The sequence below is a fragment of the Crotalus tigris genome, unplaced genomic scaffold (assembly GCF_016545835.1).
Source record: "Crotalus tigris isolate CLP2741 ecotype Arizona unplaced genomic scaffold, ASM1654583v1 scf7180000024436.1354646, whole genome shotgun sequence".
Classification (NCBI taxonomy): Eukaryota; Metazoa; Chordata; class Lepidosauria; order Squamata; family Viperidae; genus Crotalus; species Crotalus tigris.
The window spans coordinates 806,716-830,000 of record NW_024100605.1 but is presented as its reverse complement, the minus strand read 5'-3'; the positions used below and the strand labels follow the sequence as shown (position 1 = coordinate 830,000).

At 34.6% G+C, this 23,285-nt stretch overlaps 1 protein-coding gene across 7 annotated transcripts in view; it reads right to left on the bottom strand.

Moving 5' to 3' along the window:
• Positions 1 to 3,454: 3,454 nt before the first annotated feature.
• The window catches only part of KMT5B (lysine methyltransferase 5B), a 53,488-nt gene continuing 33,657 nt past the window's right edge, over positions 3,455 to 23,285 (bottom strand). For 4 of the 7 annotated variants that reach the window (XM_039331220.1, XM_039331219.1, XM_039331221.1 and 1 more), the window contains exons 2-10: positions 22,094 to 22,325; positions 19,954 to 20,101; positions 15,124 to 15,295; positions 13,828 to 13,937; positions 12,966 to 13,132; positions 12,662 to 12,681; positions 12,414 to 12,550; positions 10,129 to 10,325; positions 3,455 to 6,103 (exon numbers count right to left, since the gene is read on the bottom strand). In XM_039331220.1, coding sequence (XP_039187154.1) covers positions 4,626 to 6,103; positions 10,129 to 10,325; positions 12,414 to 12,550; positions 12,662 to 12,681; positions 12,966 to 13,132; positions 13,828 to 13,937; positions 15,124 to 15,295; positions 19,954 to 20,101; positions 22,094 to 22,253 — 2,589 coding nt within the window. In that variant the 5' untranslated portion in view covers positions 22,254 to 22,325 and the 3' untranslated portion in view covers positions 3,455 to 4,625. Of the gene's footprint in view, positions 6,104 to 10,128; positions 10,326 to 12,413; positions 12,551 to 12,661; positions 12,682 to 12,965; positions 13,133 to 13,827; positions 13,938 to 14,406; positions 14,466 to 15,123; positions 15,296 to 19,953; positions 20,102 to 22,093; positions 22,326 to 23,285 lie in introns of those variants that run through there. The other 3 variants (XM_039331223.1, XM_039331225.1, XM_039331226.1) reach the window with 3 other exon arrangements.

Genomic DNA, 23,285 nt, shown 5'->3' with positions numbered 1-23,285 from the left:
AGATGGATTCAGAGGATAAAGGTTATTTTATGAGTAAGCAATGATATTAGAATGAGAAGTAGAATATGATTGTGAAATAAACTAAGAACTTATTTGAATAAATAATAAGTGTATTTTAGACATGATAATTATTCTGTAATGGACTAAGGGAACCGTGGGTTATCCGAAACCTAAATACTATGGACATTAAGCCAACTGGAATACTGTAATTGAAATCAGATAAAAGTTAAAAACAGGATCTGGAGACATATAAGTCAAAAGCTGTTGATAAGTTTTAAATGATTGAGTTATAACCAGCAATGTATCAATTTGAATTTGGCATAATAACTAAGGGAAACAGAGAGGAAATTCTTGATGATGTAAACTGACATATGTAGGGATAAGCTTATTACTGGACTATGTATCTTGCTTCCTTAATACCCAAAGCTTTGTAAAATTAATAAAACTTGTTTAAAAAGGAAGAAAGAAATTGCTATATAAATGCTACAGTATTATTTAAGTGGCTCATATTGTGAACGCCAAATGTATTATACAGTACTAACTCTAAAAATAGCATCAAAGCATAATTATTTTTGTAACATTCAAACCACTAATGCTTATATAGACCAGACACCTTCAATTTTCTTAATGGAGTAGATAATTATGGATTTTGTTGTTGTCTATAGCTCTCAGATTTCCTGCTGATTTCATCCAAGTACTAACCAAGTCTACTCTTTCAATCTTACATGCAAGAGCAAATGATACTATACAAGCCTAGATTCTTGTATGTAATAACTCATTTGTCACAATTGATTTGGACTGAACACATTATATACTGAAATTCAAGCCATATTGGAAAAAGACTTTTTGAAAACAAAAGTTCTGGCAATATGCCTTTTTTTGGCTCATGTCATGGATTCTGTAGTGCATATCACCAGGTCACAAATAAAAAATATTATTTTCTCTTAGTCAGCTTTTAACTGGCATTCAAGCTATTTCAGATTGATAAGAAAAAAGATTATTTCACCAACAATACCACATTTGACTGGACTATTTTCACAACATTCTGTATGCAATTTTATGCCAAAAATAATAAGCCAGTAACACATTTCAATAATATACACATCACATTTTAAAAGAAAAGGGGGTGTTCACAAACACAAGCATAATCATACAGTGTAAAGATAATCACATAGTGCATAAACAGGCCAATTTTTTTTCACAGCCAATAAATTTAAATTCTGAATTCCCCCCTTATTTGTTTCAGATCAGTTTGGGCAAGGAACAGATATTTATATTCACTCTTTTGCTAAATATTTAATATACTGGATACAGCTCAGAGCAAGGATAGTTATCATCAAATATCCTTGGGATAAATAGTGTAAGTTGCAGAAAGGGTGGAAAAAATGCCAGAAAATAATTTCAATTCCAAATTCCTGACTTTACTGTAACTTGCGTGAAATCCTAAATAACAGAAATGTACAAATCTTGAGATTGTTTGATGTAGTGTTTTAGGCACTAGGTTAGAAACCAGGAGATGGTAAGTTCTAGTCCTGCCTCAGATATCAAGCCAATTGGGGGACCTTGAACAAACCAGTAACTCCCTCTCAGCCCTAGGAAGGAGACAAGGGCAAACCTAAAATTTTTGCCAAGAAAACTGCAATGACTTGAACAGGTAGTCATTAGGAATTAAGAAACAAAACACAGCTTGTATAAAAACTGTAGCAATTTAGGGCTAAATGTGACACTAATTCATGTGAGAAAATTCCAATGTTCAGGGCAAATCTCAGAGCTTGCTATTATGAATTGTTAGGTTTGGCATAAAATGCATGCTCTTGTAGCTTCATAGCATCAGGTTTGCATCATACTAATTCTAGAATAACTTTTTCTCTGAACAGTGGATAGCAAAATTTCTGCCTTAACCAGTTATAAGCATGTACTTTTAAGTAGTGCAAACTGACCATTATTTATTTAGAAAAAAGTGTCATTTGTCTCGATATTTGTACAGGTCGTCCTCTGTTAATGATGGCAATCGAGATTGGAATTTACATTGCTAAGCAAAGTAGTTGCAAAGCAGGATATCATGTGAAGATATCATATGTATGTGCGACTTATTGATGGCAGTTGCTATTAAGTAAATCCCTCGCCATCGTTAACAATGACATCATGAGGTCACCATTTACAACCTCCTGCCAGCTTCCCCATTGATTTTGTTTGTGGGATGCTGGCCGGGAAGATTGCAAAGGGTGATTGTGTGCTTGTGGGATATTGTGGCATTGTAACTGCACAGCAGACAAAGAACAATCACTGGGCAACGACTACCTGTACCAGGAGAGAATAGGGTGCTCTCAGATGCAACTTCTCTAGAGATAAATTACATCAATAGTTCTGCCAACATAACTTGAACAGATTCTTCCAGATGTGCATTTATATCATGTTTCCAAAATCACTCTGCCATTTGCTGCCAAGCAAACGGGCTGATCCTTAATGCAACCAGAGCAATGCATAAAGTACAGTAGTGTAATTCTTGAACCACAGCAGTGCAGTGTCTGGCATCACTACTCAACTAGTTGTCCTCCAGATGGTGATTACATGGCTAGACATTCTGGGGATTATACACTCATTTTAATGGGAAGACGGCACATTGTGGAAGGTTGTGCTGGAGTAATGTTGTAAATCTTATACCATACCATATACCACTGGCCTACACATTACTGTAGGTTCTTCTTGGCAGCACAATTATGGTGTAGTTACAAAATGTTAAGGTTAGCAAAAAGATTTACTCACAAATTAAAAACTGTTTTTACTATACCCAAATTCCACCCCAAACAATATGAATGTATATACAGTTTGCAAAATTAATAATCCTTTTGGGGTTTATTTTGTCCATGCTAATTGCTTTTTTCTGGCAAATAATGATATTGGTAGGACTAAAAACAACTGGTAATAATGAAAATTACAACTGTAGAGGAAAAAAGATACAACTGGAAGTGAAGATAACTATGGTCAGAAACTCAACAATTGCATGTGGTTACAGAAGGCTTAACAGGAATAATTTTCCATTGCACAAGAACTCCCCTATTCAACAGAGAGTCCAATTTGTGCTATTTGTGTCACTCCCAAATTGATAAGTTGAAAAATTGCTTATAAACATGTATCCAGTAAGTGGTTTGGAAACTCAGAAAGAAGGAGATGAAATTGGAATTGGTATCCTACCTGATGATTCTGTGCAAAATTCTACACATAGAATGGCAAAGACAAATAGCCCTGATTACATGCCTTATTAAAAATAATGCCTAAATAAAAATAATGAGGTTAAGTTTAAATAAATGGTTAATTTTACAGCATTGATTATGTTACTTTTCATTCTAGCTCTAAAAAACAGAAAGTTCTTTAAAAAAAAACCTATACAAATACTTAAAATCTCAGGATATGAGCTAAACAAGCCCAAGAACAAAAAAAAAAAGTCCACTGGTCAGAGTTTAAAACTATGTTTATAATTTCCTATTTATTGGCATTAATGTATTTCTAAACTTAAAAACCCTTCTGGTAAGTTATCAATTTTTATGACAAAATTTTGCACAACACACAAATATTTACAACATGTACATTTTCTTTTTCAGTCTTTTTACACTGGATCTCAAAAGACAAACATTTTATAGATTACCACAGAACAAAAGCTGTGACTTAGGCTTTTCTTTTAAATTTCATAAAACTATCATAAGTTAAAGTGAATAGGTTTCTTTAAATTCCTTGTAGCATTTTTTTTACAAGTGCAACAGAAAACTATGAGGATCCAATTAGAATGGCTGCAATTAATTGGATAAATGTTGCCTGTTGTAATCATTGTTTCACAGCAAGTTCTTGAAAAAATAAGCACCAATCATTCTTGCAAAGAACAATTTTATCTAAAAGTATTGAAAAAGTGTTAAATACAAGGTGTTTTAATTTACATAACAAGAAATAAATACACCATCCAAACTTGTATTCTGCATACTGCTACTCTTGTACATATAATGTACTAAAAGTCAGCAAACTGTCAACACCTTTTTTTTTAAAGAAATCAATTTGACTTCAAACCAACGGTTTGCTACTATAACAAAGGCCACAAACAGTACGTCTGGGGACAGCATACAGTGTTAAAACTGACAAACTTCAGAGGGGAAAACATCTAGCAATTAAACGGAAAAGCTGTATTTCATTGCTGGTGATATTAACATACTAGGAAACCTTAATAGGCCGCTACTATGATTTCTTTTAGATTATTTAGTCAGATGTAAGAGCAAAATAATGCTCTCACAGATTAAAAATTGTTTAGCCACATTATTGTGATTTAATTATCCTTCATGGAAAAATCTGATGGCATTTTTGTAATTATGCTTGAGCCTTTATTTTACAACAGAGCACTTTTCTCTAACTCAGAATTGCACATAAGAAGGCTATTAAAAAGTACAATAAAAATCTGCACAACTTGACTTAAGGAGTCAATATGCTGTACACTTTCTACAATATTATGTTGATATAAGTGAACAAACAATAAAGAAGTGCTTCCGCTAACATTTTGAGAAAGTTCATCAATTGAAGAATAATTGTCTGGAATTTCGTTTTTTTAAAAAATGGATATCCTCAGTTTAAGACCTGTAAGCTTATGCATTGAGCCTTAAAGACTGATCTTCTCTTCTCCTGGAAGAAATGTCAATGTCTATTGAATCCTTTCCAACTATAAGCCTTAAACGCTTAGCTGGAGGCAGAGGAATAAAATCATCCTCAAAATCATCCTCATATTCGTCCTCCTCCTCTTCCTCCTCCTCTTCTGCAGATGAAGAATCATCAATAGTTTCTTCTTCATATTGACTATAATCGTCCACTTCCATCCGTGACTCTAGTAGTGAAAGAGGATCACTGCAACACATTCCGTTCTCATGAAGGTCATCCGAGTAAGTTCCCCTATTTTCTTCTTCTCGTTTTAGCTGTATTTTTAATTTTGTTGAACTACTACTTGATCCTGAGTTAAACCCATTATTAAGCTTTGCTACATATAAATTATTATCTTTCTCGTGGTCTTTACTTAATTTGATGCTTATTTTTGAAGAATTCATTCCATCATTTTCTTGGTCATTAGTCTTACTGTTGCTATCATGCCGCCTTCGCAGAGTAAGTTTGGGAATCCCAGAGCTGTTTTCAAGAATGAGTTGTGCATCATACCTTGTGATTCGCCTTTTCTTTTTACTTTTTGCAGTTCTAAAGCGCTCTTTGACTTTGAAAGTGTCAGAAGTTACAATGGAACAGCCACCAGATGCAGGAATACAGTCTTTATACCCGATGGCAGAATCCATCACGCTGTTTATCTCTCCTAGATCAGAATGTGAACTAATCAAATCTGGCAATTTATCTTTGCCAGTCAGTGTATGTGCACAATCCGTTTCCTCCATTTTTGCCGATGGCTTCACCAGTCTCCCTTGTCGAGATTTCTTTTTGGCCACAATTCTTTCACTCTTCTGATACCTCCCCTCCGTCTTCTGCGTTGCTATAAGAGATTGCTCACTCTCCAAAATCACATGAGACTGCTGTTCCAAGCTATTGGCTTGCAAGCCTGTCAAACTGTTTTTGTAGCTATTTAGCATATTTGGTTCAAGCTTTAAATCGGAGGTCTCTTTCAGATTCGTTCGTGTTCTCATTGACCTCCGTGTTATGTATGTACAGGGTGATATTTCCCCAGGTTCATGAGCACCTTTCACTGAATTTAATTTATATTCTCGCGCTGCGTGCCTTGTTAAACAGCCACTAGACATTGCAACTTTCACTGGTCCCTCTGTTTCTTTTTCCTTCTTAATGGGCAAATTTTTATATAGAACTATTTTGGGTTCTTTAAGAACCAAATTCCCCATTTCGAGTTTCCTAGATGCATTTTTTTGTTCTGGCCTTTTGTACTGATTTCGCAACTTTATCTTTGAAAGTAAAGGCTTTGCAGGCTTTTTCAGTCTCTTTGGTACCCTGGAATTATCTAAATGAGTTAGTCTGGATGAGGTAGAATTTGATGAAGTTGGAATTCTTGAAATAGACTGCCTGGTTAATGTTCTATTCTTGCTGTTCTTTTTCACACCAATTGATGATTTCCGGGTAGCTGTAGGATTAAACAAAATAAATGTTAAAAAAGTTCATTCTGCCTTCAAATTGATATCAAAATGTGCAGAAATAATGTTTTTGCTTATTGCAGTGCTATATCCTACATAAAAAATAAAGGCTTGATTAATGGTTTTGAAGGTATAATAAATTTAACAAGGAAAAATTTCTATATTTATTCACTAATCTAAACTTTTGTAATTCAGGCACTTAAAATAATGCACTGAATATGAATACCCTGTACAGACTATACCAACACTGCAGCAATATATGCAGTTAACTAACCTTTCCTGGGGCAATTTTCCAGAAATATGTGGCTTCAGAACTCCCATCTTACCACGATGAAATCAGAATTATGCCTATTGGACTTTGTGAATGTGGTATTAGAAAGGAAATATGAAAATAAATTAATATTGTATGGTAACTGCTGCAAGATTATTGTATGCCAAAATTGGAAAGTAATGAAATACCTATAGTGGAAGAATAGATTATAAAATTAACTGAACTTGCAAAAATGGCAAAGGTGACCAGTCTGATCAGGGAAAAAATGACAAAGATTTTTTTTTTTTGAAAAATTGGATTAAAAGGATGGGGATAAGATTAATTATTGTTTGATAGAAAGAAGGGTAGAAGGCATCAAAGTAATCTTTTTTCATTCCTTTCTTTTTCATCTTTCTTTGTATATTTTTACTATATGAAAAAACTGTAGTAAAAATATTTTTAAGACATTAGCTGTTAACCTCATTATTATAGAAATGAATGGGAAGTCACTTATTTAGTGCTTGACTCAATACATTTTGATTTAATTTCATATTTTTAATATATTACAAGGATAATGCCGTTTAAAAATGTAAAAGTACTTGAATATCAAGTATATATCGATAAATTGGAATTTATTACTAAATGAAGAAATCATAGGTTTATCAAGAACAAGATGCAGCAAAAACTGTCAAATGTTAAAAAGAGAGTATGGCTCCAGAGTTACTACACTGGATTAATGAAATGGTTCACTTTATGTTTATAAACTTGCACTCTATCAATGTAATAGAAAAACCAATCAGTATTACCCAATTTGAATATTTAATAATATGTTTAAAACCTGGATAGGTTTCTCTATTTGGAAGCAAATTAAGAATATGGCTGGAGTTAGATACAGGTTCAAACTGTTCTATGGTGATCTGGGCAACAAAGTGCAGTTACTTCTATCTTAGTGAGCCTGCAGAATGTCAGCCACTATTTAGGGTATCCTGAACCTTATAGAACAAACTAGTATGAATTATGGTTATCTAGCATAGCATTTAATAGATTAAATTACTTGTGTTCACTCTGAGTTGGAGGCCCGAGAGAAGAAAGCTACTGAGATGATTTAGGTAATGCCCTATGACATTACATGCCAGAGGCGGCACTTGGAGCCCTCTCTGTGGGCACATGTGCTATTGCCCCAGTGTCGCCTCCCCCGTGATCCCCCCTCACCAGCAGTCCCCCTGGAGGAGAGTTGCCCCCGAGCGTGGCCCATGTGGAGCAGCACAGCCAAGAACATGGCAGCCAGGCAGCATAGACAAGAATCTGTCCTCATGCCCATCATGCAGTTGATGCTGCGGGGTGCGGGCAGAGGGCGTGGCCGCCATGGCACTGCTGGGCTGCTTGGGCGATCTGCAGCAGGCCCTGGAGGCGATGAGTGGCCCTGCAGGGAGGCGGGGTGGGGGCGGGGCAGGGGGGTGGAGCGGGGCAGGGCCAGTTTTTGGGCACTTGGTCTCTAAAAGGTTCGCCATCACTGTCCTATGATATTATACTGAAAGGTTTTTACATCTGTGCATCTTGAAGATGTGGATAGAATTCTCTTGGTAATGTTACCTGCATGTCAGTCTTTCAAGGTAGATCAGGAAACATACTCAACAGGAAGACTAGAAATATATTACACTGAGATAGGTTATAGTAATAGAATATTGCCTTTGCTTCTCCTCTCCACCCTCTTATAAATAGTGAATTGGAGAGGAGTCATCCTGAATTATTTTTGCAAGATGCTTCTTAATTAATGCTTGTCCTCTTTATTTATATAGCAACTTCTGAATATTTGCTGCAACTTCTGAATATTTGCTTCAAGCAGAAACACTTTCTTGATGAAAGGGGAGAATCCTACAGCCTTGGAAGGGATGCTGATCTGCTCATTCCTTAAGAAGTTCAACCTGGATTCAATAGAATGGAGCTAAATAACTTAACATCCATTTCCAGCCTCTCTTTCTGAGTTTTAAAGTGCTTCAACTCCTTTCTGAAAGAGCAGCCTAATCAGTGGCAGTAAGAGGATAAATGATGGTCTACATGCACTCCATTATGGAATGTCCCAGGGCTCAGTCCTTCTATACAATGTTTACATGAAACTTCTAGATATTATTAGTCAATTCTGAGTGAAGTACACTCAATATGCTCATGATCAGTGCTTTTTTTGTAAAAAAAAAAAAAGGTGTCAGAACTCACACGTCATACAACCCGCCTTGCCTACCCTACAAGCTTCCATCCAAAAAAGGTGCTGGAACTCCGTTCTGGGCGTTCTACGAGAAAAGAAGCCCTGCTCATGATACTCAGTGGTACAGCTCTGTTTTGGGCACTAAGGGAGATGCAGTGAAGTTCTGATGTTTGCCAAAGCGAGGGAAAAAGAGGCTGAGATTCAATGCAAACAAGATGGATAGCTGTTAATTTAAATATCTGATTCCAAGATTGAAGCAAACCTGATTTTGATGGGAATTGTGCTCACAACCTCAAAGACTCTTACTCATTCCTTATTATATTGTTAAGTTATTATAATTTGCTGGGAATGGGCTGCCCCTAATCACCTGTAAACTTTAGTTAGTTCAGAATTCAGTGTTTCCTAGGAAGCCGTGATCTTCCACATTATAGCTTTTCTGCAGGTGCTGCCCTGGACACCATCTGTTTCCAAGTGCAATTTAATGTGTTGGTCACCTTGTTTCAGGACCTAAGTATCTAAGAGATGGTATTTCTATTTCTGTCCAACCCAGACAGCCAGGGAACACTTGCTAAGTGTTTCTATATACCAGTGGTTCTCAACCTTTTTAATGCCGCGACTCCCAACCGGTCGTAAGTCGAGGACTACTCAACCGGTCGTAAGTTGAGGACTACTCAACTGGTGCAGCACCGTTTGCAGAATGGGACTTTTGGCGGGCTCAGCAGGGCAGAGACAGCCTGGACAATTCCTATTGGCTTTTGAAAGCCAATAGAATTAGACTCTATTCAAGAGAGTCTATTCTATTGGCTTTCAAAAGCCAATAGAATAAAAGGGAGTAGCACAGCTAAGGAAAAGGGGGAAAAATGGCGGACTGCATTGTTTGGCGATCCCCGTGAAATGGCCGTTCGACCCCAAATGGGGTCCCGACCCACAGGTTGAGAACCACTGCTATATACCAAGTGAAGTATTCTCTAAGGAAGCTCACTTCCTATGCAACAATTTCCCCTGAGGGAAATTTTACTCTTATGGCTTTCTGAAAATGATAAAAATCTGATTTTTCCAGAAAGCCTTCAAGAAGCATGGAGCCATTGAAACATAGATCAGCCATTGTATTAATAGAATCCGTAATTTATGATTGTATATTTTAATAATGCATTATTTATTGTTACTTTTACTATTTTTAATATCCAAAACACTAAATACTGAATTAATACAGAGGTAAATAACACAGATAATGTTTTTGTTCTTTCCTCTTTTCTCCTGTTCGCTTTTCTGATTTTTGTTTTTTTGTGTTCTTTACACAAAAAGGATATTAAATATACAAAAAATGAAAAAGTACAACCACTAGTTATTTCATTAGATTCTAAGCTACTGATTAATCCCAGAATTCACTATTCCAAATATCCTTTGCCATCATAAAGCTTACAATGTTTATTTTCCCTTTAGAAGATCTGTGAAGACTCTACCTCAATCCTGAATGAAAAAAAGGGAAACATCTTTTAAGCAAGTTATGTTCAGAATGCTTATATAAAATACATTTCAAAATATTCTTGCCACTTGCTTACTTGCATTAGCTTTTTCCTGAGTGGTATCTGCATCAGTGTTAGAGCTGACAGATTGACTGTCAGAATTTTTACTGCTATCACCCAATTTCTTAAGCCTGTTTAAACGTTTATCTGTTTCTCTGAGTCCATATTTGCTATTGATCACAGGAGTAGGTGCAGGCAGTCCCACTCTTGATTTAAAAGCACCAGTTCCACGTCTAGAAAAAAAAAGAAGAGTAACACATATTAATTATACTACACAAAACATTAATAAAATTAAAGCTAATTAAATAATATGAATTCTGGGTCTGTAGGTATTTTAAAGAAAATAATCTTTCATATAGTTAAAATTCTGCTATTATAATTTAAGGGAAGTTCATTAAAAAAATTAAAAAGATACTCTAATATTTCTCTTTCTTAGAAATCCATATATCAAGTGAAGTCTGCTTTTTCAATTTAATGAACTATATTTCATTAATAACATAAAATTAGAACCTACACTTTTTCTTAAATATGATGACGGTACAATATTAATTAATAGAACATGTGTTCTGTAGAATATATTTTTGTATTATTGCTTCAGGATACAGAGGATATAATCTGAAGATGCCTTTTACTGAATATATAGTAAAAAGGTATAGGATAAAGTAATTTTGGTGAAGCTGAATAACTATGAATCAAATAATCTAAATAACTGCCCAGCAACTTTAAGCTTAAGACAGAAATGAAAGTGTTAAATTAAATTAATATGAAGTTTGAAATTTAAATGTTCATGTATTTCTTTAGATGTCAAACAATATTTATTCACACAGAAAAAGAATAATTTGGACTGGTTACACTTTGGTAAACCATCTAATCTTAAAATAATACATCTGCATGCCAGAAATAATTAAGTGCATAATTGAACAAAATGAAAAAAAATTAAAGCATTAACACTTTCAATTTTTAAATATGCTCAAGCAAAAAAAGTAAAGATATGTAAAATATTCTGTGTACAAAGTGTTACATGCAGGTAACCAGCTGGCTTTCAACGGTCCATACCTGCACCAAAACATGCACCCTTTGGATATAAAAAAATCAAAAGTCTACTTAGTACTTTTTTCATGTAACTAATTTTACTAAAAGGCATGAGTAGCTCACCATCAAATGCATATATTAGTTGTTATTGCATTTAAGCTGTGATAAGGTGAGGGCGAGGGAAGGCTTAGGGTAAGACAAATTGGTTATGTAGATGCAAATTATATGTGAGACAGATTGTAAGCATCTTATCAAGTAACCATCCTAATGAGTTAAAAACCTATTGTGTTTCTTGAGACTTTTCCTAGATTGCCTAAAAACTTCTGATGTGAATTAAGCAATCTCTTGCTCAATGGTGCTGTTAAAGCTGTTTTTCTCAGCATATTATATATTACAGATAGTCTTCACTTAATGACCATTCTGCTTAGTGACCATCTGAAGTTAAAACGGTGCTGGAAAAGTAATTTTACAATTGGTCCTTGCATTTATAACCATTGCAGAATGCAAGCAGTTCCAATGGTAGTCAAGGAGGGAACACTTGAGCACTTAATCATTCCAAGGCTCATGAGGTTTAAAATTTATAAGGAAGGGCTAGAAGAAGTCATCCACCAATTAAGACGTGAGACTCAAGATTAATTTTATTCCAATTTGCCTTTGGTTTGGACTGGTATCATTAATAATAATGATGATGATGATGATATTGAAGGGATCTTAAAGGTCATCTAGCCCAACCCCCTGCTCAGGCAGGAAATCCTATACCATTTCAGACAAATGGCTGTCCAGTCTCTTCTTTAAAACTTCCAGTGTTGGAGCGTTCACCGCTTCTGGAGGTAGGTTGTTCCATTGATTAACTGTTCTAACTGTCAGGAAATTTCTCCTTAGTTCTAGGTTGCTTCTCCCTTTGATTAGTGTCCATCCGTTACTTCTTGTATGATTCTGTATGACCATTATAGTTAGACTCAGTGGTGGGATTCAAATATGTGAACAACCAGTTCTCTTTGAGGATGCTGCTTCCGGAAATCCGTTCTGGGCCTGGGCAAGAAAAAATTAGCTACTGGTTCTGCTGAAGTGGTGCGAACTGGCTGAATCCCACCACTGGTTAAACCTATTCTTTCACATTTTAATGGGTTTTCTTACATTTTTATTGAACTATGATGTAAGCTTCCAGGCTTTAATAGAATTGGGTATTCAATAAATAATATTAATAATAATATCAAGCAATACTAATAACTGGAGGAGGGATTGCTACAATGTTGCCTTAAGATTACAAACTGTACATTCCATTTTACCTTTCACATGTGTAACATTCACAATATTCATTATTTTCTCCAAAAAAGCCATCTCCATAATAGCAAGAAATTTCCTCCCCAGGTTCAATATCTCGCAAAGCTTTCACGCATGCTGTATCCCGGCCAGTTGAAACAAACTGTAGAGGATGAATGATTAAAATTTATTTTAATTTTTAAAAAGGGTTTTTTTAAAAAAAAAATGTAATTTCATTTTAAAATTCTGATTATGTAAAACATTGCACACCTACCTTACAGTTGGGTCTGCAATCTGAAAAAAGGTCCAAAAGATAAAATCAATTAACTGTTGATAAGACCTGAAACATGAATAATTACAGATACCTAAAATAAGGTTTCATACAGATTTTATAATCTATTGCAAACTTTAACTGAAATAGGCACAATACCAAAATTCGAAACATTTAGTAAATAATTCTAACTCCATTTCAAATAGTATTATTTTAGATCATTATAATTAAATTAGGCTATAAATAAAAATACATTAAAAAGGACTTGCAAATTCAACGTATTTTTTTTAAAAAAATGCGTTCTTACCATGATTAATGAAAGCAGCTGGACCGAGCCACAGTTGAGCACAGTTTTTCCGTGTTGAATACATGACGCTAAAGTCATTTTCTCCGTGTCTGAGCAGCATATTCTCTTCTAGTTCAGAGAGTTCAGCAATACAACCTACTAATAACTCTATCTTGTCATTTCGTTTCCTAGGAAACAAAGAAATATATTATTTTGTATAATTTTATTTCCATAATACAAAATGCCCCTTTGGAATCCCAGTCCACCAACCAGACTTTTTTTGTAGAATGTTGGCTTTCTTAATGAAAGGTTTAAAACAGTCCAATTTCTAGCAATAATTACTTCTTGAATTTGCTAAATTCAATAGTAATTCAGGTTGCAGAGGTTACAAGTGGTTCTACATAGATTTTGTTTGTTTGTTCAATTCAATTTTGGCACTGCCTGACTTCAAAGGTGGGTGAAGTTCTGATAATCAGGCTAAGAGGAAATCCTTCCTTCCTTTCACCTGAAAGAAAATAATGCTGAAGCAGCAGCAGACTGGGAAAAGCAAGAATAATGAAAAACAGATAAAAGCTCAGGAGCCTTTTAGAAAGGCCTCACTAGAGAAGGGCCTAATGCTGGGAAAGATTGAGGGCAATAGAAGAAGAGGACGACAGAGAATGAGATGGCTGGATGGAGTCACTGAAGCAGTAGGTGTGAACTTAAATGGACTCCAGAAGATGGTGGAGGACAGGAAGACCTGGAGGAACGTTGTCCATGGGGTCGCAATGGGTTGGACACGACTTCGCAATTAACAACAACAACAAAGGCTACCTATTTTTCTCACACAATGTTATCACTTTAAAAAAACTGGCTTAGCACCAACTTTGTTTGCAATACTTACCACTCTTTTGTTGCAACTATTTTGGCTCCATTTTGCTCTGATGAATAGCGATTGCATGGCAATATTTCAAATCCACTGTCAGTTGCAAACATTCGTAAATAAATAAATACCTGCAGCAGGAAAATATTTATTTAAAAAAAAAACTGCTAAGAACTTCACTACACTCTATGCTGCCAAATTGCATTGAATGGATGCTATACTTGCTAAAACCTCAGAATATTAACACCTCACTGATATGCTTCACAGAACTTCACAGTAAATATAAATTAGCATGTATTTTATATAACATACAGTATAAAACTAGAGCTTTCAAATAATCACTTTTATGTGAAAAGGGCGAGGGGAAAAATAACGATATCCTTACACCCACTTCCAGCCAATATCACATGAATTATCATACTGTGTATTAAATCATATCACCAGGAATTCCAGCATTGTCCAACCAGGAAAAAAAGTTAGTTTTAAATGTATTATTCTTTAATTCTCAAATGCCTGACAATTCTCTCAGACACAGCACTACCAAAGTATTCAGGAATATTCCAGGCTTTAGTGTACTGAATTTCTTTTAAAATAACACACCTTTTTCCAAAGGACAGACTTTCAATGTATGAAGCCCTAATTTCCTCAATGTGTAATTTCTGCAAAGATGAGATGTAAATTTTATCTTTTAAAAAAAACAATAAAAATAGGATGCTACTAATTGTTTTAGCTATTTAACATTTAAATTTTCAATTTCCTGATAAAATCATTAAGCATATATTCCTGAGTAAGAGTTTCTTGCTTATTCCTTAAATTCAGTCTTCAAACTTATATTCAGTTCCTATATACCACTCACTAAGGGAAAGCTGTATTTTAATGTATCAGTTTAAAGTCATTTCAATAAATGTTCATAGGGGACATAATTTCAGTTATTTATTTATCATGCTTAAGTAATCAAGTATATCTGCACAACTCTTTACAGGGCATAGCATTTCACTATAAAGAGCAAACAATTTCCTTTGTTTTATTCTAGCTGCCTCTGATAACATCCTGTTTTTTTCCTTTTCTTTGAAGCTTTCTAATATCTCAGTCCTTTCCCTTTTTCCACTGTTAATTTTCATACAGCTAGTTAATTTTTAAAAATCTTATATAGTATTTATTTATTAAATTATCAAAATTGTACATCGTCCAACTCTGAGCAACTCTGGGCATTTGCTAAAGATAGAAACATTTTTTTTCTACCAGTTTAACATCCACAATATCCTATATACTGTACTTGTAACAAACTGAACTTGGATTAAGTATAAATACACCTACATGTTCTTTGAACAACCTTTCCTGCATTTTGTTCTTGTTAAGAAAATAGTGCCGGGCCCAGTCACCTGACGTCAAGGACTTGAAGGCTTTTTCCAAGTGCTCATCTTTTTTAAAACGCTCAATCACCTCCTTCAGTTCCTCTTGTCTTCCTTTTATTGGTCGAAACCTCAGGCAAAAAAGGGAAAAAAACCAAGATAGAACTTCAATCAAGCTGCATTTTATTTACCCATTTTATATATTCAGATAAATTAAATTACAATAGCAGCAGAAGTAGAAATGAATATTGTTTCAACAGATTTTACACAAATGATTAAAAGAGGAATAATTATAGTTACTGGATCAGGAGAAACATTTTAATAATAACAAGGAAATATCAATAGTCTCATAAAAGCATGGCAGGGGGAGTAACGTCTGAAATGCAGAACAGTATCTCAATGATGAAATATATGTTATTTCTTTTGCATGAGAGATACCAATCAAATAAAGCTTTTAAAACACACACACACATGTATACACACACACACACACACACACACACACACGTTTTACAGATGTATAGTCTTAACCTTCAAGGTAGTCCAGACAAGAAGCACAAACATGAATTACTAACACTGCCTTTAATGTAACAGTATCTTACAGGTCTGAAAGCACTTTTCTCCTCCTTTACTTTTATTTTCCACAAAACTAAGGGTTTTTTCATTTGCCTTCTATGGGAGGAGGTAACTTTTGCATGAAGGTCGGTAGTCTGAGGCTCCTATCTCCCAAGATCATTCCTGCAGACCATTACATGCACTAAGCGATGAAGTTTTTCCTCATTACAATATATTCCTCTCTTTTGATACTTTGAGCATCATTTTTTCCCATATGTTCCTATTTACATGCTCCAGTTATGTGAGAATTATTTATCTCCTGACTTCATTAATGCAGCTAATCCCAAGACTCAATCTTCTATGTTGCACTCACCTTATGCGATGCTGCAGTAAGATGTTAAAAAATGTCTAAGGAATTTAGTCAAAACTTTAATTGAACTTGGATATTTTTAGTTGTTTAATGTTCTTATAAAGTGTTTATTAATTTTACTTATTTTCTTTGCTTCATGAGCTTTTTTCATAGGAATAGGTGGGATACAAGCTTTCAGAGAAAATCTGATATAGAATTAATTCTCGATTTACTATCACAATTATGACCAGAATTTCCACTGCTAAGCAAAACAATTGTTAAATAAATCATACCCAGTTTTACGAAGTTTTTTGCCACGGTTAAGTGAATCACTGCAGTTGTTAAGTGAATTCTGTGGCTGTTTAATTGAATGCAGCTTTCCTCATTGGCTGTGCTTTTTGAAGCTGGCTGGGAAGGTCACAAATTGTGATTATATGTCCCAAACATACTGCAACCATCGTAAATATATGATGTTGCCAAGTACCCAAATTTTGTCCATGTTACCATGGGAATGTTGCAACGGTTAAGTATGAGGACTGATTGTTAAGTCACTTTTTCAGTGCCACTATAACTTCAAAATAAATGATTATAAGTCAAGGACTATCTGTAGTATTGAGATAAAACAATATCATTTTGTGCTATTTGTGCCATCTGTTTAGCAAACAGCATCATTTGTTCTAGATTCTAAATGCTGAAATAATATTATTACACAATTTAATGAACAACACAGAGAATATTTTGATATAATTTTAATTAGGAAACCTGCTATTTTTCTTGAGATGGTGTCGTAGGCTAATTATCCTTTTTTTTTTTTTTTGGCAAATTCATGCATTGGCCTCTGTAAATATGGCTTGGTTCATTTATTTATTTATCAAATGTGCATGTTACCCATTTTGCTATCTCATGACTCTGGGTGGCTTACAACATGATTAAACAATATTATAAACAATTAAAACAATAAATATTAAACACTTATTTGAAGCTATTGTACAGATATTACTCAGCAATACAGGGCTATGGTATATTTTGCTTTGCTTTTCAATTATCTGTAGAAGGAGATGGTGAATAAATGGTCATACAAGTGGTACTTGCTTAATGGCCGCTCATTCAGTGACTGTTTGAATTCATGATGGTGTTGAACAAGTGCTATTTATGACTGGTCCTTGAAGTTTCAGCTGTCACAACATTCTCATGGTTATAACTGCGATCTGGAAGTTTGGGCCCAGCTCCCAATTAGGCTATGGCATTCCATGTAATTTGCCAGGTTCCATCAAATGAAGTCAATGGGAAAGCAAATGATGATCAAGTGACCTTCTGGTGATAATCAGAAGCGCCAGAATTGCTGTTGCTAAGCAGCCATGCGATATTGGACTTTGCAACCATGTTGCTTAGTGATGAAAATTCCAATCCCAATTGCCATAGTTAATTGATCACTACCTGCAATTTAGGCCAGAAAGTTGGGCTAAGTGCCTGTTCGTTATTTTAGAAAAGTTACATCTGTGCTGAAGCAAGAATTCCAAATGGGAAATACAGAAAAAGCCAAAGGTGGGAGGCTAGCAATTTGCTTGTCCTGTATTGCTCAATCAGCTTCATTTTGTGTTCCTTGAGGAGACAGCAGTATTAAGACAAATTCAGACCATCGCATGCTCTTTTGACATAATCTTCCTCTTGGCTGATACTGGCTGGATCAGTTGAAGGGGATCTAGTCAATTATCAATATCACCATAACCACTACTCTTCCGTGGAAGGGAGGTGATACCTAACTTGAAGAAAGCAGTGCCTTGTATGCTCTTCAATGAAGTATCATTAGATATGCTTGTTCTGATAACTATAGTTGTCAAATTTGCATTCTTGGCACAAGTGGTTGAGAGTGTGTTGACTGAACAATCCTGGACTGTCCTGGATGGAGAATAGGATTTAGATCCATTTCAGTTGATTAGAGAACAAATCATGGCACGGAAAAAGCAGATCTTTTAATTGCTTCAGGTGAAATAATCTATAACATTAAATATCATGACACTTAAAACATATATGTTGTGACAATCTTTTTTAATTTTCAGCTTCAGATGACCTCTAAAATTTGTTGGTAATCAAAATATAAGAATAACAAAATGTCATTTTAATAAGACATGGATGGTGCTTGACTTATGACAAATGGGACAAGAATTTTCATTGCTAAACAAGGTAGTTATTACATGAGTTGTACCCGATTTTATGACTTTTGCTATATCTGTTAAGTGAACTACACAATTTTAAGTTAATCGCCGTTAAGTGAATTTGGCTTATCCCATTGACTTTGCTTGTCAGAAGCCAGCTTGGAAGGTCACATATACTGCAACCTTTGTAAATATATGCTGGCTGACAAGCACCCAAATTTTAAATGTGATTTTGAGGACGCTGCAACAATCAAAACTGTGAGGACCAGATGTAAATTATTTTTCTCAGTGCTGGTATAATTTGAACTTTGACATCCTTGAACTTTGGCTAAATGAATGGTTGTGAACTGAGGATCACCTGTACCAAAAAAGTATGCATTAGAGCTTTGTATCAGTTCAAACTGAGAAGGCCTAATAATCAACCTGAATAACCCTGAATCCCATGTTGCCTTCCTCACACACCCCAGTATATTAAATATATTAAGTTATATAGCAAACCTGCAGAGTACTGCTTTATAAAGAACTATGGATTTAGCAAGCATTGAGGATAGCAAAGAAGAACATTGTTCAATGTTGGAAAGACAGAGTTACTCAGATTTACAATCTGGGGTTACAAATACATGTTTACTTCTATTTGTGAGATGGCTCTTTATTGATGTAACAGAATTGATGAATACTGTCTCATGTAGTCTAGGTTTAATAATCTGTTTAAAAATGAGGCTCAATTATAGTTCTTGCATGTAAAATATGTTTCTTGTATCTTTTTACCTTTTTTTAATTCTTTTTCCTTTTTTGACAATCAAAGCAAAAAGGAAAATATAATCCATCCTAATAATTTAGATTGAGATGTTTTAATTTACCGTAACATTATTTTTAAGGTCTATCCTACTGATAAAATCTTCAAATTTAAGGATGGCTATAAAGCAACACATTCTAATCTTTTTCTTGGTATTAAAATAAATAATAAATACATCCGCAGAATCAACATTTTTTCCAGGCTGTTTAAGTACAAATAAGTTTTTTTGCTCAAAAAATTATGTTATATTCCAATTACCTAACACACACAGGTACACACAGTGTGTGCATATAATTAAAAGCTCTACTATGGTGTATAAGAAACAACAGTAATACTAGGAATAGAAGAAATCTTAAAGAATGTGACTTCTAATAAGACAGGATTCTTTCAAAAATACAACTGGTAAATCAATCATCTTCTACTACTGGCTTTAAATAATTTGCTTACATATAATAAAATGAAGCAGTCATTGCACAATGCTCATTAAAATACTTTCATGTTATTGTAATTTATTAATTAGCTATTATGTACTAGTCTATATGCTATCCAATCTCAATTCTTTGCACATTGTAACATCATCCATACATAAAATGGAGTTATTAAAAAAAAACCTTAAAAAGCAAAGCGAACAACTTCAGGAAAACCCAATAAAGATGGGTTGTCAGAAGAGGTCCAGAAAATAGGAAGAGGAAAACAAATCTAGCATCTTGAAATCTCTGACGCAGGTTGCCTTTCATAAATACAGTTTGAGGACTTATGAAGAATATGTTAATGAAGACAAAACAATTTCTGAATTAAAGCAGTCAAATTTTCTTTAATTAAGTATCTAATTCCCAATGCTCTGGTTGTTGTTTTTTTACATGTTAAGTTTGTCAGATCCACACAGATTTTAACTAAAACAAATAAGGTTTTATGTTTGCTAAATAATAAAACAGTTACCTAGTGTTCATTTTATGTGTTTGAAAGCCTAAATATGGATCAAGAACCAAACTAGTTGCTAGGTCATCATTCTCACATAGCTCCTTGGCAGACATTCCAGAAGAAGGCACGTAGCGACTTTGGCCCTCAAATCCCGAACCACCACTACCTGCATAAATCGAAACAAATGATTAGCTGATACTGAACACTGAATTGTATCGATCTTTCTCCTTGCATAGGGGACAAGAAAAAAAGCAGGAATCTTGAGAACAGTGCAGAAGCTTATTCCATGTACGTGTTTGTCCAGTGGTGGGCACAATGCTTTGCTTATGCAGATTTATTTTCACCAGGATATTTGCGACGACAAAAGTACCACATGACTGAAAAGAGACTGTCAAATGAAGCCCCTTAAGAAATGTTCAGGAAATGAACAATAAATATATCATAAAGAGCCAAAAGATGATAATAGTCATCATAAAAGTATGAATTAATGGGAGTGCTTTACGATGCAGGTTGTACGGCTTCTCAGATGAATTATTTTCATTAGAAAAAAGTAATTTAGCTTGTAAAATTTATACCATATTTTATCTGATAGTGGTCTGAACTTATATATTTTTACTTTTGTAAAGTACTAAGACTACTTCCTAGTAAATCTCTCTATTCTGATATCAGTTCATGTGGCTCTTTCATTTTATCCCTCAAACATTAAATAAAAATAGCCACTTTCTGATTTTAAAATTTTATCACATCTAGACAACCAGCATTTTTAGTGCAGCCTACAGATGTTCCTTAAAATTAGGTGTAATGGTACGAGATGATTGATTTGCAATTGGTCCATTCAGTAAACCAGATAACAAAGGAGTCGTGATTTCATATAAATTATGTTATATAAAAAAATGTGCAAGCACAATTTGCCAATGAATAATTTGTTATTTAGTTTTAACATATTGACATTTAGAGCAAAACAAATTCTTTTCATTGCATGCTTTTTTTCAGGATAAAACCATATTGTATATCCAAAAAGCTAAAGCAAATTGAAGTCTTCTATCCTACTCGGAAGTTCTCCAGTTACAAAAGGAAAGGAGAAGTGATTGTTGTAAACTGAAAGTTATGTTCCTCTGCTGGATTATTAAATTAGTACCGACTTCAGTAGTGCAGTTTTGATCTTGGCCTAGTTATATAATGACATATGAAGTATGAGGTGACAGCAAGAATGTTTTATTTGGGAGTTGCTCTAAAAATGAAGCCATACAAGACATACAAATCTTTATGACCATTAAAAATATTTAGTAGTAAAGCATGTAAACTTGTTTCCCCATGTAAAACAGATTATGACAAATAAATGGCAACATTCAAACCAATCAAAACCCAGAAGAAATTGCCTCATTATGTTCAGCAATGGAAACTCAAATTAAGTTTGCCTTTAAATCGTCAGGTTGTTTCTTTTAAACTAATGTTCTATCACTTCAACTGAGATCCAATATCTACATGAAAATGAAATTAAACAATTATGAGTAGGAGATTTATTTATTTATTTATTTGTGAGACTTATATACCGCTTTAAGTGCAAGCACTCTCTAAGCGGTATACACCAGTAAGCAATGTATATATATCTATTTACATTGCCCCCAACAATCTGGGTCCTTATTTTACCTACCCCGGAAGGATGGAAGGCTGAGTCAACCTTGAGCCGGTGAGATTTGAACCGCTGACCTGCTGAACACAGTCAGCTAAAGGGGCCTGCAGTACTGCACTCTAACTGCTGCGCCACCTCGGCTCATTTTTGATTTTTGATCTTTAAAACTGTTCCTGTAAACATACACTCCCCTGAATATTGTGACTGTAGATTGTGTTTTAGTGGTATTTTCTGGGACAAATTATAAATACGTGGAAAACTGAATTCTTTATCACTGCAAATTATGCATTAGCAACATTTTTTCACATTGAAAGGAAGACTATAAGGCTCACATTTAAGCTTTCATTGGGACTTCAATTTATTTAAAAAATATAAATTATTTGCGCACATTACTGTGTCATCATTTATAAATGAGAAAGTTTGTAAATATATACAAATACGAAAATATATTTGGCAAATACAGCCTTTTAAAAATTAACAAATATGGTAACTTGACATCATCCTAGCACATTAACATATACATACATCTGCTGGACCGTCTCTCAACTCCATTTTTGCCAGTCTTTGGATTTTCCTTTCCAGAATGCTGTAATTTGGACTGATTTTGATGGTGGTCATTAGATAACCTGCTTCCATTTCTCCGGCCATTCACCACCATGTTCTTGGAGTCTTCCAACCACTTCATTCCCACAGACAATTTGCCCCCGTTGCATTTAGTCCTTCTTCCAAAGGCTGTAGTTAACTGTAGTTCAGTTTCCTGATAGAAAAAGAACACACAAACATAAACAAACTGTTCAAAGCATGCTATATAATAATATATAAAAATAATATGTAGCATATTTTTAAAATATTTTCTATAGGTAGTTATCAATTTATGAACATTAGTTTAGTGACTGTTCAAAGATACAATAGCACTGAAAAAATGGTTTGTGATCAATTTTCACAGTTATGCCTGTTGCAGCATCCCCATCATCCCACCTTTTGATCATGTGATCAAAATTCAAGCACTTGGCAACTAGCATGTATTTATGACAGCTGCACTCTCCTATGTTCATGTGATCACCATTTGTAACCTTCCCAGCTGGCATCCAACAAGCACAGTCAATGAGGGAAGCACAGTCAGATTCGCTTAAAGACCTCATGTTTCACTTAACTGCAGTGATTTGCTTAACAACTGTGGCAAAATGGTCAAAAATAGGGCAAAAATCACTTAACTACTTTACTTAACAATAGAAACTTTGGGTTCAATTGTGGTTGTAAGTCAAGGATTATCTACTACATTTCTTGATATATATTCTAATTTTTCCATTAAAACAAAGTTTCTCTTGGTTGCTTTGCAAACTTCTCCCCTTCATTTGTAAAACTCTTGTTCCAGGTTGATCACAGCAAAAATACTCAAGTTAGAAGATGGAGAAATTTCTAACATTTTGTGCAGATCCTCCTTGCTTCTCTTCAGAACACAACTTTAAGGTCTAACTAGATATAACAATATTCATAATCAGATGGAGAGGTTATGACTCTACTCAGACCTTCTCATGAGTTCTTCAGAAGTGAGGAACTTGATGATTACGAAAAATCATACTGTTAAAGAACTCATAGCACAATGAATCACACTAGTTCCAATCCTAGGTTACTACCTAATAAAATGACGCAACTTTTAAGGCAATGAGAGTGGTACCAGGTTGAAAATCAAAGAATAGAGACATGGCAGTTTTCA